Source organism: Betta splendens, chromosome 8 (assembly GCF_900634795.4).
Source record: "Betta splendens chromosome 8, fBetSpl5.4, whole genome shotgun sequence".
Taxonomy (NCBI): domain Eukaryota; kingdom Metazoa; phylum Chordata; class Actinopteri; order Anabantiformes; family Osphronemidae; genus Betta; species Betta splendens.
Genome location: NC_040888.2, coordinates 13419111 through 13436820, shown reverse-complemented (window position 1 = coordinate 13436820; position 17710 = coordinate 13419111). Strand labels below are relative to the sequence as shown.

Below are 17710 nucleotides of genomic sequence, written 5' to 3'. Positions count from 1 at the left end.
ATGCCATACAGGGTGAAACTCTGCTTTTACAGAGCAGAGTGAGCCTGATTTTCCCGCCTTTCGTCTCCATGGCGACGGCGCAGCTGCAGATGTCACTGACAGGTCAAACTCCTGATGCTCAGTGTAGACAGCAGTTCCATGCTTATTACTGATTACTCAACTACACTATTGGATTGTGTAGTAATTAAGCACACACTTCCTCTAAATCCTTTCAAAATAAAAGCACCAAGCCAAATAATTAGCTTTAATAGCAATATTTCTGCTTTTAGATGGGTAATTATGACTAATTAAAGATAGATTAACAGTTTAGTAATTACCCACACATGCTTCCTCTACATCCTTTCAAAATAAAAGCACCAATGCCAATTATTAGCTTTAACTGCACTGTTTTTGCCTTTGAATGGGTAATTATGATTATTTAAAGACTAATTGACAGTTACGCTATTACCCCCACACATTTCCTCTAAATCCTTTCAAAATAAAAGCACCAATTACAATTTATTACCTTTAATGGCAAGATTGATTAGAAAATTTCTGGTTCTGAATACTTACCAATCGTTAATAAGACTACTTTAGAGTTCAGTAAATAACCACTCACACTTATTAGGGTGCTTTTATTCTGAAAGGGCTTAATCTAAATATTTTGCTTTAATAGGGCTATTCTTGCTATTGAATGAAATATTATGACTATCTAATGACTATTTTATAGTTTAGTAATCACTCACACACAACCTCTAAATCCCTTCAAAATAAAAGCACCAATGTAATTTATTACCCTAAATGGCAAGATATTTGATTCTGACTGGTAAATTTTTAATAGTTATTAAACTATTACATAGTTAGGTAATTATTTACAAATACTTTCTTCAAATCAAAAAGCTAGTCAGCTTATTTATGATTGTCAACAATGCACCTTGGTCAACTTTTTAATCTTTGACATCTTTTAACCTTGGTCAACTTTTGAATCATTGTCATCTCTTTAATATTGTCATAGTATGACCTTGGTCATCTTTTTAATCATCATCTTTTTATTCGCCATCTTTTGTCATCGTTTTAATCTTTGTCAACGTTTTCTCGTTTTCATCGTTTTCATCGTTTTGCCGTAGTCAACTTTTGGACGTAGTCAACTTTGTGACGTCAGCAGCTTAATCAGCGTTTGTCATCGTTGCGGCAGCAGATCAGCTCTCCCACGTAATTTCTCGAGAAATTACTTTTTCTAGTTTGACTAAAGTTTCACTCTGGTGATCAAATTAGAAATTGTTTTGCCTATTTACAGAAAATAACAATATAATAAATAATCAAATACATTCAAGTGGGATACAATAAATCAATAATATTCAGTAATGTAGTGCATGAACAGTTTCATTTATTGTGATGGACTCTGCTTTGTGATTGACTCAAAAGAGCATTATCCCTCTGGAGCCCAGTACTCACTGGTGGACTCACTGTCTAACAATGAGATGCTCAACTTGCATGTTTATTAATTTATCATCAACACCTAAGCGGACTGTAAACAAAGCATATATACTGTGAGGCCAACTGGATCAGTGTCTTTGTCATAGCTGCATTTTATAGTCTTTAGTGACAATAGACAAGACGTAAGGGTGTTGGTTATAACATAATAGCAGTTTTAATGTTTTACAAACAGGTTATATACAATACATGAACTGTTTTATAAAATGTTAAGTGTCATCTTTCTCCATCTGATTTGATTTGTCAGTTTAATTCACTTAATTGTTTTCTATTGTAATACTTTAAATAACTATGTTTGTAAAAGGCAGTAAAGGTCCATGATTTAGGTCAACTTCTCAACTAGAAAGCAACAAAAAAACCTTTAAAAGTCAGATCTTCGTGTAGAGAACTGTATATCAATGCTTTACATAGTCAAAAAACAACAACACCTGCATCCTTCAACTGTAGAAAGTTGTTTTTCCAGCAGGTGGCATAAGAATGAAAATTTTATTTTCACATACTCTTCAGCCGGGGGCAGACAATTCTGGTCTTTGGATGTTTTTTCAGGTACTGCCTTACCCAAATCACATTCTATAATTAATTCATTATCAGGTGGACAGAAAAATAGCACTAACTGAGACTAGAGCTCGCAGCTTGAAAACAAACAGGATTGTCCACACCCTGCCCTGACTACAGACACCACAGAAATGTTTTACATCTTAAAACGTAAAATATGCTTAAAACAGCAAACAACACCTGTGAGTTAATAAACTGTGTTAGTCCAGCAGGTCGCTGTCGCTGAATCCACAGAGGACGTAAATGCCATGTTGGTCTGGTTTCAGAGAACAGGGGTCAAATGTCAGTGTATCCTCTACAGATATTTTAGGGCAGCAAAAAGAACCACAACATGAGACTGTTACAACAAAGTCACGTCCGGTTTGCTCTTGTAATGTATATTTGGAATCATGCCAATGTATTCTTAAGTGGACTATCAGCTTGGTTAAATTTGGAGTCTAATATGCTTTTGTAAACACAATACTGCGCATACTGTAGATAGGGAACAAAATGACGGTAAAAGATTACAGTCAAAACGTTTTTTCTTTCAATTTAATTCATGTCGGTGAACATTCTCCGTCACCGAGGCACTGTAAATTCGTCTGGAAGGAGAAAGGCACCCTGATGCAAGGACAGTATTTTGTCTGCAGGCACATTCATCTCTGCTTTCAATGAGACTCATTAAGATGGTGTCAAGAGAGAGTGCAGTAAGAGTAAGAGTGCATACCGTGGTGCAGACAGTGAAGCAGAGAGGTGAGCACGCCCGAGGAGCAGACTGTTGAAGGTGGGGTCCCAAACTCTGACATACTGCTGTCTGCTGGACAAGGATACAGTACGTGTGTCCAAAGGACGAGAGGTTGGTGCCTCAGGATATATACAATAACACCAGGCTTATCCTTGAATAGCTTTTATGTAATTGTTAATGTTACACAGCCTATAAAAAAACGCACTATAATTAAATGTCACAGCAGTAGCAATAGATTATACTGTCATCAAATACTGTAGTTATACATAATAAAACTAATTACTGCTGCATTTTGGCCTAAAGCTTAATTTATAAAAATGTATTTTATTTAGCTTACATAACTTTAATAGACACTAGAAAAGCCATTTACTGATCAATGATTACTTACCCTGTAAAGATGTTTCTCCTTTGTTAGATATTTCCTGGGGTCAAAGGTCACTGAGCTTATCTTATCTACAAAAGCAAAGCTGTACTGATATTTCTTCCTAACTTGGCTTAATGTGTAATGTAATGTAACCCAAACCCCAATCCTTTGATGATTGACACCATGTTCATTAACACCATAACACACTACAGTCTCTGCACGGGCATAGTGAAATGCAAGTGCTAGGAAAAAAAATGAATATGTGCAAGCAAAACCCTAAAAAAGGCAGCTGTATATCTACGTCACTGCCCATCACGAGCCTGATTATTATATAGGAGCAATTATAAGAAGCTGCAGAGATGGCAGGACCACAGAGATCCAACATGTGCTTAAAATAAACTAACATGCAATTGTAAAAAAACATATTGTTAACCTTAGTTAAGAATCTTGGGCTTTAATCTCATTTTAATGTCATCCTCCCCACTGCAATCCACAACAGCACTCATCTACTGCGACAGAAAAGATCAATGTCAATGTGTAGCAAACAGAATTAGTTTTCACTGTTTCCACACAAAATGCAAAATTCAGCACGCCTTTCTCAGACTGAGGCTTTGAACAGTGTAAAATGAGGAGATGGCAGTCGTTTAGTGAACCATTTGAAGGAAATAACCCTGGAACTTGTGAAAAAACGTTACCAATACGTTCCTCTGTCAGGCTGTAAGAGAGCATAGATGATAGAACAGCGTCTAAAACATACTTTGATTGGCAGGTGGTACATTCCTGCAAACTGAATTGCTGCATTGCAGTAAAACAATAATTTACCTAAAGAAAACATTCAAACTTTAAAATCTTTCACAATAAAGAATATTTTGGAGAATGAGCATTTTTTGTTGGTAAATGGTGCAGAATGTGTAAAGGGCAGGATCAGGATCAGAGGCCTCATGAGCACGAGGTTTCATCTTTGACTGTGTGTACAGCAGGTGTGGCAAGAGTCGGACTAAAATGTCACTCAGTATTTATAATCACTGACGATCCCACCCACTCCTCCTGCCTTAGAGGTTACCCAAGGTCCCTGAATCAAACAATATATGATGCACCCAACAATATACAGTGCATAAAGGAAACATATAATAATATGTCTATAGCAGAACATATTAGAGCGTTTGTTACGCAGCCCTGAGCGGTTATGTAATGAAATCCTCACACATGTAAGAACCTGCCGGGCGGTATGAGCAAGTATTCCCCAGAGGCTTGTTGGAACAGAGCACACACACACACACACACACACACACACACACACACACACACACACACACACACACACACACACACACACACACACACACACACACACAGCTATAAGTGACGAGATATAAGTGCAGTATATGATGCCTTTCGTGGCCCCGTACCCCAACTGAAGGTGTGCGTGAGAAAGTGTGAACAATGCAAAGCTTTGACACAGGTATTTAAACTACAGGAATGTGGGGAATGTGTCCACAAAAATATGACACAAATGTGAAACGCATAACGAAATTAAAATGGCTGTAGTTTCTAAATGGCAAGAGATCATTGCTGAGCTTGTCACTGGAAGGAGATGGAACCTGTTACTGTTCTAATGAAGCAAAGTCACAGAGACACAAACATGAACAAAAACTATTGCCATTGACACTTTTACCTAAAGGATCCAAACTAATACAATGGACTGTTGGTAATCGAAAATCCTGGGAGGTTATGAAGAAACACCTGCAGTAATAATGAGCTTTCTGCATTTTGATAAAACTAGTGTGGCTAATTTATCTGTGCTGCAAGAGACAACGGACAGGGGTTAATGTAGACTTCTAGTCCAGATTTGTTGGAGACCAAAGTAAAAATAGGTTCAATATCTGTAATAACTGTTACATCCTGTTATGGGCTGTATTATGATTTGGTCAAATTCTAAATGTGCAAAAATGGTTTTGAGTAAATGCACAATGAACTATTCTTATCTGTGCATTGATCTGTTTTTGATTCCAGCCAGTCTGCGTTGTTCTGTTTTATCTTTAATCTCCGTATCTTTCTCACAGCCGTACCTGCAGATGCTGCAGCCATGCCAGGCTACGCCCGTCATTCTCACTATCTTGGCAGGCAGCACTACACTGACACTTGGCTCTGGATCAAACATGAGCCACTTTTCTTTCGCTCTGTCCTATCGGGTACAAAGGCGTTGTGAAATGATGAGCTGTAATTATTATTAAGAGCCTGTCAGGCACCTTTTCATGGGTCTTGTAAATCATATTATATGTCATGTACACTCACACATGGAGAGGAAAATCCATGCATGAATGGAGTGAATAATTTCTCCATTTCAGCAGCTGAAGCCTGTATTAAACAGAGACTTGGCTAAAATGTAATTCAAAGGAAGCTTGTTCTAAAGATTTCTATAGACGTCTTCAGGAAACCTCCAGCGGCTGAACTGCCACTCAAGCTGGCAGCAGAAGTGTCTTTTATGAGTGGTGGAAAAACCGGATGACGTTTAAATAACAGGCTAGGCTCTCACCAGCTTCAAAGGACAGAAACCTGGCGGCAGATCAATAGGAGCAAACCAGCTGCCAGACGTTTCACTGCTTATTGTGTGTGTGTGTGTTTGCTTTTCAATGTTATTTCATATTATATTTAATTAAATCCAGGTAGTGGAGCAGCATAATAGGCCTAAAGCAATCAGATCATTCAGAATCAACCTTTTATGCTTCCACAATTCAATACAAGACGATTTTTAAAACCAGGGTAGGTCTAAAAAGGATAGTGTGCAGTGTGTAACAGATTCCTCCATGTTGCAGCCAGTTCTACATAGGTTTTCTTACATTAATCAGCTCAAATTAGAAATAAATCTTATATTTTTATATGAAGATAAAATTGTTTTAGAAAAGCAGGACTGGCAGGACTTAGTACATTCCATTTCACTCATCGTACAGTACTTTGTCAGGAAACCGCCTTGGCCTCCATTAAAACAACAAACGTTGTTTCGACTGGCAACAACGCAGCAGCTAATGTGAGCCACTGTTTGAATACAAAACAAAGCAATTACGCTCATATCTTCAGTTCAGTTTAGTTCATCACAGGACACCTTTAAGATTATTCAGAATATACTATAACACTACGACTATATAGAAATACAACTGGAGACAGCAGGGACGAAACGTCCCTCTAACGGAAGGCGGAGGCCTCCAGCAGAACCGGGCTCAGGGCGAGCGACTGAAACAGGTGATGTTTCCTTTTACGGCAGAAAAATGTGTGGCAGGAGGTCTGAAGGACGGGGGTGGGCAAGTTGGAACCTATCTGCAGTCAGAGATGCACGGAGACAAAGAGATGAACTGTTCTGAGTGACAAAGAATCACAGGAAGAACATGGGAAAATGAAAAATTCGAAAGCGACATAAAGCATCTGCAGCTGTGTAAAAGGCCTAAAACCCACTGCTGACTGAGTGGACGCTGCTTTAAGGTGCAGCACTTCTGTGTCGAGCAACAGCTTTGATTTCGCAAGCAGCGAGTCACAACAATAACGAACGATGGACAGAGACAAACAAGCAAAAGAGATTTATGATAGATGTATATAAGGAGAAAAAGCCCTCAGGTGATCTGTGGAAACATCTAAAGAATGAAAGAGCTGTCACACCTTAAGTAGGAGGAGGACGGCCCGTTGTTGTTCTGTCACCACACCCAGCTGAGCGTGGACACCTGCATGGAATGACAGAGAACAAGCCTCCAACAGTCCTCGTCTGAGCGCGGAGTAAACAACTGGACTGAACCGTGCGTCAGGTGACAGATATCAGACACGCAAACATGACGTGACACAGAGAAGCAACGCAATCAGAGCTGGGACAGTCCACGGATCAGGCCTCAGCCCGAACACGACTATGTCGATTAGCACAGAATGCTAGAGGGTGGGGGGTCCTGAAGGCCTCTCACACCTTAAACCAGACGAAGGCCTGCACGTCAGCGGTGCTCTGCTTGTGAAATACATGGACAGGACACATACAGTACATACACCTCATACCTGGCACTCTGTACCTGTGGCTGCTCTGAGAAAACTCCTTCCACATCCTTCAGTAAGCGTGGATCATGATTTGTTGTCCTGTGCTGTGTTCTTACGTGCGTGTGATCCATTTCTACATTTCTTGCTTTTCATCCTCGAAGTTGAAGCTACTCTGCAAATTCAGGCAACATCACTTGTGTGTGGAATAACCACACGTATTGTTTTCTGTGTAAACCGACAAACTTCTAGCGCCAACAGAAACACGACCAGCGGGATCAGGCTCCTCCACTGTCCCTGACCTCAACCCGCTCCTATGAATACACGTTCACGTTTCCCTCAGCACGTCCAGGCTTTACGACTTCATGTTCAGATCAGGTGTTTTGATAGTAAATATTATTATTAAACTTTAGATTGGATTTATCACAGCTGAACATACCAGATTGTGCTGTAAAAGAGACCATGTTTGCACAATTACAATTTCTACATATTGCACTTTTAACATGACGTTTAATGAAGGTCTTATGAGAGAAAATCTGACGCAACAAAGAAATTCCAGGGATCAAACGAATTTACAGGCATCAACTCGTTGTCACCCAGTTCTCCAGAAACAGAAGAGCTCTTATTTTGTTAACGTGTCTTCCTGAAGGGAGCAGCGGCCCCCCCTCAGAGCCTGCTTATATACATGTCACGCGTTCTATAAGGCTGGGGCCTCGGGGCCGAGGGTGGAGAGGCTCCCTGGAGCAGGCTCAGCAGGCGGGTGTGCCTGCGTGGGTGTGTGTGCGTTCTGAACAGCCACTTAATGAGGAGAAGCCGTTGCCAGCTGCATGTCAGGAGGTTGCGTACAGTATTTGCAGCTCCAGAACTTTCCTTCTGCTTTTGCATTAATACCTACCTGACAATAATCATTTTGACCGTAAGTGATAGTAGAGATAAAATAGCACTAGCAAGTAAGCTGACATGAAGAGGGGGGTTATGGGTAGACTGTCAGGAGGTGTCAGAGGAGCTGGTTCGTCTGTTGTTTCACGTATTGCTTCCTTGTCTGCTGCCTGTCACTTCACACTCCGCCCCTCCCACTCACCCATACACCCACCCACCCCGCCCTCACCCCCACCATTCCTGTCTGCCCTGTCACCTGACTTCTCACCTGCTTAGCAGCTTATCAGTCCCCATCTCCCCATTCTCCCACTCTGTGTCAGTGACAGGACAAATAACAAAGCGTTCAAACAATTTCATAGAACACTTAGATTTGTTTGAGATTGTGTATTTGCGCATCTGATTGGATGTTTCTGTATCAGTATGACGATGTTTTCTCCTTGGTTCCATGTGTGCTCTGATCCTCAGATTGAGTTAAAATTACACAGAACAGTCATGGTTACAGTTCCTTCTTAAAGAAAGTTTAATTATTTTAAATCAGTTTTTGTGAATTTTGTGCAGACTTCACATGTCGACTCTCCTGGTGGACTCAACACTGAGGGTGTTCACTGTCCTCATTACACATGTTCCTCTCTCTGGTGAGAGCTTTACATGTGTTTCCATCAAACGCACTCACTGCCAGGTTTACATCACACTGGGTTTCCCACTGAACCTCCGCTGTAATAATCAGATTTAAAAATGATGACCAGCCTTACACCTCTGTCATGCACACTGTGTGATATTATTGTTGCCTTGAGAGAACAGTTCTACTACAAAAACACACAGAGCTAAATCTGCACACTAAAGTGTGGTTTGATTTTTGCTCTCATTGAAAGAGAACAGAAATAGACCCACACTAAAACCACTCGAAAACTGCATCATCTGCGTGTTATCACCTGATCAGTGCCTGGATGTGTTTTTCCTCCACTAACAGGCAAATAACCGTTATGCACAAAAACTTGTTCGACATCGTCTTAATTCAGATGGAATCAAACGATAACATTTAATGAGGTTCAGGAGAAACGACTGGGTGTTGCACATACCTGTCGGTTTCCCCTCCAGCCACAGGGCAGCAGCTGCAAACGATGGGAACACGCCTGCAGCAGAATAACACACAGCCCCACCCACGAAGCGCAAAATCCATTTTACAGGCAAATCATTAAAGGTCAGCTATTACAATAGCTCCGGGAAGGATTATCACGTCAAGTGGATGCACTTATGCCTCTCACGTAGTCACCATTGTTACATTAGAGCTCACTGCGACATCGTGGCATTGATGGCTTAGCTGCTGCAGTTCAAACCTGCTGCTCTTAAATCATTTGGAATAAAAGCGCAGCCTAGGACGTGCTTTGAAGGATTATTTGCATAATAATAATAACATAATAAAATAAGAATAAAATAAATGAACTAGTGGCTACATTATATTGTTTATTATAGTGATATCAACACAAAGCATACTGTGGATCTGTATATTTCAATATAAACAATATTATAATAACTGCACTGGAACATAAAAACACAACGTGGCAAAGACTGTTAATTGAAAAACATGATTTTAAAGTCAGCAAGCCTTTAGTTGCTCCAATTAATAGTCTAGATAGTCAGGTTAAGATAGTGATACATGCAGGAGTTTAATGTCTGCCCACATGTACAGTAGCATGACTCCGTCAATGAGATCCTAGTTATTTTTATTTTGCGTCTTCCACCCTTTTTTCCTCTTTTTGTTGTGAAGCCTTTTTAATTGGAATAAACTCTCAGTTGTTTTGGATTTAATTCTACTCTAAATCTCAAAACAAGCTTCATAATCTAATGTAATCTAAATGTATTTGCAAAATGTCTTTGTCTCTTGTGTTTAATTAGCTTCAGATGTGTGTAGAAGAGGTGGCTCTGGGGGGGACGCAGGCCCCAGAACCTTAATTTGCTGTATAAAGGCAGTGATGTCCATCTCATTTTTAATACTATTTTCGTCAAATCTTTGCATTTCATACCTAACTAACAATAATCATTTAGACCATAATTGCAAAAGAAAACAGATAGCAGCACAATAGCAGCAAGTACTGAATGTCTCTAAAGCTGTTCTCCACTGTGACCTAATTGTGAAACAAGTGTGATATGAACCTATGGGGAAGAAGTGGGCAGATTGGCACAAGGTGTCAGCGGAGCAGCTTTGTGATGTCCTGGTTCAGTCAGTCATTTCAAGTATTCCTTCCTTGTCTGCCACCTGTCACTTCACACTCTGCCCCACCTGCCTAGCCCTGCCCCCCATCATTCCTGTCGGATCTGTCACCTGACTACTTAGGTCCCCAGCCAGTCTACAGACCTTGCACATCCACGACAATAAAAAAGTGAAGTGCAGCCGCCCGGCCCAGTCCTACTAAAGGGTTGCTGTGGCACAAAAGAGACAAAAACCTACTAGACCGCAAAGCAATTTGTAGTTTGTTGTGTGTGGCTGTGTAAACTCTTGACGCTTTTACTTTTGCGGTTGAGTATGAACAGAAAATAAAACGCAGTTGTTTCAGCATCTATATAGTGTCTCTTAGTCTCAGGGACGGTTTAAGAGATGATGTGATTAGTGGACTAATCTTCGTTCGGCAGTAAAATGCCAACCTAAACTGTGTCCGTACATGTTCTCTAACATGCTGCACATCTGTGCAGAAAATTATTAGTGTCATAGCAATATTTACACTGCCTGTCAGAATGACTTCATGCTGCCGACTGGAGCATTAACCTCAAGATCTGTTAATCTCAATCAGTCAGTCAAGTCCTGTTCACATGAGATAAATGTATCTGGAGATTTCATTAAAAGTTCACACCAACTGGTCCAATGATAAGCTGACCAAAAGAAATACCAATTAGAATAAATTACTATAGACATTAAAAATGTGACAATATCCTATAAACTAAACAGTAAATAGACTCAGGTCAGAATCACATCAGACTAAATAGATGTGTAAATAGACGTGTAATTCAAGATGCGATGTCTTTAGCATCTGAACGACAAAATACTTCACAACTATTCTTAAGCTCAGTGGCTTAAAGTGAGCATTTGCAGGCCTTTGCTGAACCATGAGCTCGTCGCTAACCATATACTGTATCGGGTTGTTTTATTGTTCTTTTAAAAAAATGTTTTGGCTTTGTTTATTCAAGATTAGGCAGCTGACAGACATTCATCTTAATCAAATACAGGGTTCACTCTTTAAAGCAGCTTAGCTTCAACATCATTAAATGACACCTAACACCCCCCTCTGGTGTGATCGCGGTTACTCATGGTAAGATCAGCGGCTTAAAGCTCTTAAAAGTGAGATGTTTTTTTTTATGATAAAAAAAAACATTTTCATCTATTACACTTAACTATGGCACAGGTCTGCACTCGCACTGCAGCCCTTTGTTTGCTTTAATCTTTTGATTGTTTTCGTGTGAATAGAGACTTGACATGCTGATGTGTGGTTAAACGAATGAAGGGTGGATTCCACATTTTGCAGACACACCCAAGGGCCATTAAGCCCGACTATTTTCAAGTTCATCCAGGACAGGTGTCTCCTCCCAACTCTCCATCCTTCTCTCCTCCTCCGCACAAACTCGTCTAACAGTATAAATTATGAGCCACTCTTGGAGCTCTTCACTTTCTCCATCTGAAGCTGAAGGACTCTCCCTGACCCTCATCACCTGACACCATGGCCGGCAGAAATATGGGTGTTAGAAGCTTTGGCAGTGCTTCCATGTATGCTGGCAGTAGCGGTTTTAGTGCTAGAGTTTCCACCACCAGCAGCGGCGCCGTGTACGGCGCTGCTGGTGGTGGTGGAGGTGGAGGTTATGCGGGGAGCTACAACTACAGCTACAGCGGTGGAGCTGGCGGCGCAGGGGGTGCAGGTGGCGGATTCGGCAGCGGCGGAGGAGAGGTGGACATCTCTGCCAACGAGAAAGCCACCATGCAGAACCTGAACGACCGTCTGGCCACCTACCTGGCGAAGGTCCGCACGCTGGAGAAGAAGAACGCGGAGCTGGAGTTGAAGATCAGGCAGTTCCTGGAGAGCAAGACGGCCCCGTCCGGAGGCAAAGACTACAGTGCCTACTTTGCCACCATCGCAGACCTGCAGGGAAAGGTGAGCTCGCCTCTAACATGTGGATGCTTCGGCATGTGATCAGCCATCTCTCTCCACAATAAACATCAGTTGTTGCACGTGAGGGACCTGCATGATGTAAAAAAACTATAATCAGAGTAAATAAAACATGCATTCCCGGTGTGAACACGATGCTGCAGGGCAGGAAATTGATTTTGAGCCAGCTGAAAAGCAGCTGCCTGAGGACGAGCGTTCCTTGTTATTACACATGTACAGTGCATGAGAGAGCAAGTAATAAATCTGCAGATGGCGTGGAACAAATCCAGAAGGTTCCCGCAATTTTGTCATGTTAGGAGCTGCTGGTTCAATCACAAGATAAACAAACAAAACTACCTTAAATTCATCAAAATCAGAGGAATTTTTGTTTTTTGTCCTTTGCCAGTCCTGTTTCTAATTTCTCTGCTTCGCTCACACTCACTGTTTGTCCTTCAGATCCAGGAGGCAGTCAGGTTCAACGGTAGCATCTACCTTAATATTGACAACGCCAAACTGGCTGCTGATGACTTTAGGTTGAAGTGAGTGAATTAACTCCTGGAGTCATATGTAATATAACTGTATTAGCTGTAGTATTCATGTGCTTGTTGTGAGGTACTGGATTTAGACGCCAGGCTACCGTGATGTTCTTCGTGCAGGTGGGAGAACGAGCTGGCCTTGCGTCAGGCGGTGGAGTCCGACATCGCAGGGCTGAGGAGATTCCTCGACGAGCTCACTCTGTCCAGGACTGACCTGGAGATGCAGATCGAGGGGCTGAAGGAGGAGCTGATCTTCCTCAAGAAGAACCACGAGGAGGTCAGTGGCTGAGTGAATGACATGGACGTGCACTCAGGAATCGTTTTGTGAGGCAACTTCCCATGAGTCCTTGTCAGCTGAAGCTTAGATGTGCTGCCTCTGTGCTTGGTTGCCTGTAGGACCTGCTGGCGATGCGAGGCCAGATGAGCGGTCAGGTGAACGTGGAGGTGGACGCTGCTCCTCAGGCAGATCTCACTAAGATTTTAGAGGAAATCAGAGAGCAATATGAGGCTGCCACCGCCAAGAACCAGAAGGCCCTAGCAGACTGGCACAATCAAAAGGTAAAGATGCTGCATGCATGCAGAAGCTCTATACTAATGTTAATTATTCAATCACTATGATGTACATTTTGTGATTGAAGGTAAACATTTTATTAATTTGTTGTTTTTTCCTCCACAGTCAGAAGCTCTAAAACAAGAAGTGGGTGCACAAACAGAATGCATCCAGACGTCTAAATCAGAGCTCACAGAACTTAAGCGAACCCTGCAAGCCCTGCAGATTGAGCTCCAATCACAGCTGAGCATGGTGATTATTATTATTATTGCACTGTCCTGTCACCGTTTTATTAGTCATGTCCAGCATTTCCTAAAGGTGATGAACAACCAGGTCTACTCACTGTCTTGTAGAAAGCGGGGTTGGAAGGCACCCTGGTTGAGACTCAGGAGCGGTTTGCAAAGTTGCTGTCGGGTTATCAGTTAAGAGTAACAGGCATGGAGGAGCAGCTGATGCAGCTGAGATGTGACCTAGAAAGACAGGGCCAGGAGTACCAGACGCTGCTGGATATCAAGACCAGGCTGGAGATGGAGATTGCTGAGTACAGGAGGCTGCTGGACGGAGAAGGAGGGTGAGCAAACATTTGAAACATCTGTTTAGTAGGAGGCATTATGAATACATAACGTTGCTTGATAGGTAAAACTCTGATTCCCTCTGCAGTGGTGGCTCCGGTGGCTCAAAATCCAGCTCCTCAAAAACAACCACCTCAAAAACACCCGGCTCAGGTGCGTCCTCCGGCTCTGGTGCATCCTCCGGTTCCACATCCACAACCACTGTCAAGACCAAACAGCAAATAATTACTGTTATTGAGGAATTGAAGGATGGAGTGGTGGTGAGCAGCAAGGAGGTCATCAGTGACGCTTAGTAAGAGCCAGTGCGACAGCACCCTCAAAGTTGGTAAACACAAGTGAACGCGCCAATAAAATTTTGCTGAGGTGCTTCAAAGTAAATCACGGTGTCTTTGTTTTTATTCATCCATCCATTTTTCAAGCCGCTGAATCCCATATGCGGGGTCGCGGGGGTGCTGCAGCCTAACCCAGCTGGCTGTGGGTAACCCGTCCAGGGTGCCAGTCCATCGCAGCGCAACACAGAGACATATCATTCACAAACACACTCACGGGCAATGAAGAGAAGCCAATCCACCTAATGCACGTCTTTGGACTGTGGGAGGAAGCCAGAGAACCCGGAGAGAACCCACGCAAACACTGGGAGAATGTGCAAACTCCACACAGAAAGGCACCAGGCTCCGGGAATCTTCAGGTGCTACCCACCGCACCACCGTGCCGCCCTTGTTTTTATCCAAAACTGTTAAAACATTAGAACCTTCAAATGTTTTAGCAAAATCAAAGATGGCTAATCTATTTCAAAGTACTTTTCCCACCCATTTGATAAAAACGTCTTTTGAGCCATTGATTTTTGTCTGCAATGTTTTGCCAGACCACTAAAATCCTAGTTTGCTCCAGTGCTCAGCTCCATGGTTAATACCAGTGCCAGAATATCTGTCTCCAATGCTGTAGTTTAGCTTTACTATGGATGCTGTAGGTACCAAAAGGGTGTTGTCTGCTGTGAGAGAACCACATCCGCAGCGAGATGTCCACCACCCCATCAGCTTCACGATCGCTCCTGTCCAGCCTCCTCCTTATCAGGATCCATAGTAATATGTCCTGGTAGTTTGAACCCAAAAGACACCCGGATCATGACATGCACATTGCATATTTGGGCCTTAACACACAGGTCATTTGCAGCAGCTGCAGCAACAGCTCATGTTAAACCTGTCACAAATAAAGAATGCAACAATTCCTAAAAAAACAAACAAAGAGATTTTGTTTGTAGGTTGAGTCATGTTAACTGGATTTCTTTTTTCCATTGAAACATTTCGCCAACAATCTAGGTAGTTTTTTTAGTCTGAGGAAAGTTGGCTGAAGGCCACATATTCATCCTAGATGAGAGAGGTGAATATAGGGATCTGCTCTATCATTCAGAAGTCAGATCCGTGCTTGTAATGGAAAAATTTTGCCTTGTGCTGTTTCTTATCCAACACACTCGTCATGTGCTGGTTAGGTGCAATACTGAACATTCTTACACAAACAAATAATCTCTTGTGCCCTGACGTACATCAAGTCTAAACATCTGATGCTCCATTTGACTGACTAATAATTTCTGATATATGTTTGTCTTTTACACCCGGACTCTGGCTCCATCCTATCTGACTCCCCACCAGACCCAAGGCTGTTAAAGCAAATGCATCTTGTCTTGGAAGCTCGGTGTTCCTTCCTTTGGATAACAAGACATGACGATGCAGAAGTGAGAAAGCAAACATTCTCACTCACAGCGAGATAAGGTGGCGCAAACAATTCCATTGCTGCAGAGAGACATTCCACCAGAGCCAGAGAAAGGGGTTAAAAGGCAGAAGCAACTTGAGGATCGTGGGCTCTTTGCATCACACCTTCGTGGTGTGTGCACTGATCTCCCCAGCTGGTTTTTGGTTTGTTGATGTGCACGATCAACATCCATGCTTTTTATTTGCTTTCCCCATTATTTTTATTTTCTGTATTATTTCAATAAATTGCACAAAAGGACAACTCTCTCTCATCTACTTCTTTATGGAAAATTTCCACCACAGAAATTGGCGTCACGAACAGGATCCCGCGGCAGGTCGTCTGGACGGTGTGACCAGGGACGATAGTCCTGAGGACTAGGGTCGCTCAGCCTCCAAACCTCTACAGACATTCAGAGCTGGGAGGACTGCTCACCCGTCTGGATCGCCTCTGACGAGATCCACGAACTCAGATTCAAACTCAAATCCTAATTTGGCTCGGCTCGGTGAGAGAGATTCCTTTTAATTTGGGAAAAAACAAAAAGAAAATATAACTAGGAAAAGAGATAATAATATTTCTAAAACGACTATGTGGCTGAAAAACATCTAAAATATAATAATTAGGACCAAACAATTTTTTTTAATTAAAAAATTTAATATTCGGGTAAAATTAATTAGGTCAAAGTCTGCCCTGGTGGTCGAGACGGTGGTTGCTAAGGGTTGGCTCGTGGGACCGAGCTTGTTTTGTCTGTACTGAGGATACAGACCAGTGTGCAGATCTGAGCGCAGTCCAACGGGAGTGGACAAGGAAATAAAAGACGGCTTCTGAAATACGGAGCGCGTTTGCAGGGGGAAGTGGTTTTGAGATACGAGGGACCCGGGTCTTAGAGGGGCCTGACGGTGAGGGACCACTTCCGAGAACCCTGTCGCTGATCTGAGCGGTTCCCTTTCTACGGAGACGTCCGTGGAAGAGAAATTTCGAAAAAAGGTTCCGGCCGGAACACATAAAAATCTAAGGCAGGAAACCGCCGGGACTCTAAAAGATGGGTTCGGGGCGATCTAAGTCTCCACCACCAGACTGCAGCATTACAAAAGTAAAAGTAATTAAAAGTAAAAGGTAAATATGGTTATTAGTGTGTTTCATGTTTCCATGAGTGGGAAACTGGTTATGGGTTCAAAAGGAGAATTACGTAGTGTAAAAGACATATGCACCTTTAAAAGATTTGAAAAAGCAAAACATCAAAACTAAAGCCCTAGAAGAAACAAAAGAGTGATGAGAGTAACAGAAAAAAAAAAAAAGGAGATAACAACTCTGGGGAAGAATTGTTTGCACTCTGCCACACCACACGCACACCACACACACATCATGTCAAGATCAAATGCTCCCACTGTTTCTGCTCTCTATTCTAATGCAGAACCGAGCGCGATGAGGGTAAATCCGGATCTGGACTCCTTTCCCACCATCAGCAGAAGAACCGAAGGAGAAGAAGCGCCAACCAACAACCAGAACAGGGTGGAAGCTCTGACACCACAGCAGCTGGAGGACACAGACCACAGCATGGACGCCTCAGCGACTCTCACAACGCCTGCAGCCATCACGTTCTGGGCTCATCAGATGAACCAGCTACTACAAGCATGTGTGTCTGACACAGACACCTGCTTATGACAATCAGCAAAGGAAAACAAGGACAGAGCAACAGCAGAGAAGACGTGCTCTGACACAGACACTGGTTGAAACAACAGGAGAGGCTTCAGACGTGATCGGCCCAAAAGAGCTGCATCTGAGGATCCAGGAAAGGTCTGTCATCGAGGAACAACTGTCCCATTGAAAGGCTTCACCCACTGGCGCTCACATCAGACTGATGGTTGGGGAAGGAGGAAGGTGACGGTTCCTTTTCACGTGACGTACAAGACGGTACCGCAAACACACACATTCATACACGCAATGAAGAAACACGCTTACAGCTGATACACGCTCAAATTCATGTTCATGCTTATCTGCTCGCAATGAAGAATCGCTTTTTGCTCAAAAAAAAATCCCACAGAGTGATTTTAAAAATATGACAAACAGCTAAACGACAACTGCTGCATGACTTTACAGTCTGATGGGTTTAAACTATTTTAACTTGCAACAAATTCAGTAATAAAATCCTCCATGTTTCTAAAAATAC

The 17710-nt window shown here is 42.4% G+C and overlaps 1 protein-coding gene across 1 annotated transcript; it reads left to right on the top strand.

Moving 5' to 3' along the window:
- Positions 1-11698: 11698 nt before the first annotated feature.
- On the top strand, positions 11699-14172 carry LOC114861013 (keratin, type I cytoskeletal 13-like). Its single transcript, XM_029159982.3, has 7 exons — positions 11699-12142; positions 12593-12675; positions 12793-12949; positions 13069-13230; positions 13349-13474; positions 13576-13793; positions 13883-14172. Exons 1-7 carry the CDS (start codon positions 11714-11716, stop codon positions 14085-14087), a joined length of 1380 nt encoding a protein of 459 aa, XP_029015815.1. The 5' UTR covers positions 11699-11713; the 3' UTR covers positions 14088-14172.
- Positions 14173-17710: the final 3538 nt, after the last annotated feature.

Coding starts and splice junctions, on each gene's coding strand:
- LOC114861013 (XM_029159982.3), top strand. CDS start 11,714: ATGGCCGGCAGAAATATGGGTGTTAGAAGCTTTGGCAGTGCTTCCATG. Junction 12,676..12,792: donor GCTGATGACTTTAGGTTGAA/GTGAGTGAATTA, acceptor TTCTTCGTGCAG/GTGGGAGAACGAGCTGGCCT. Junction 13,475..13,575: donor TCCAATCACAGCTGAGCATG/GTGATTATTATT, acceptor ACTGTCTTGTAG/AAAGCGGGGTTGGAAGGCAC.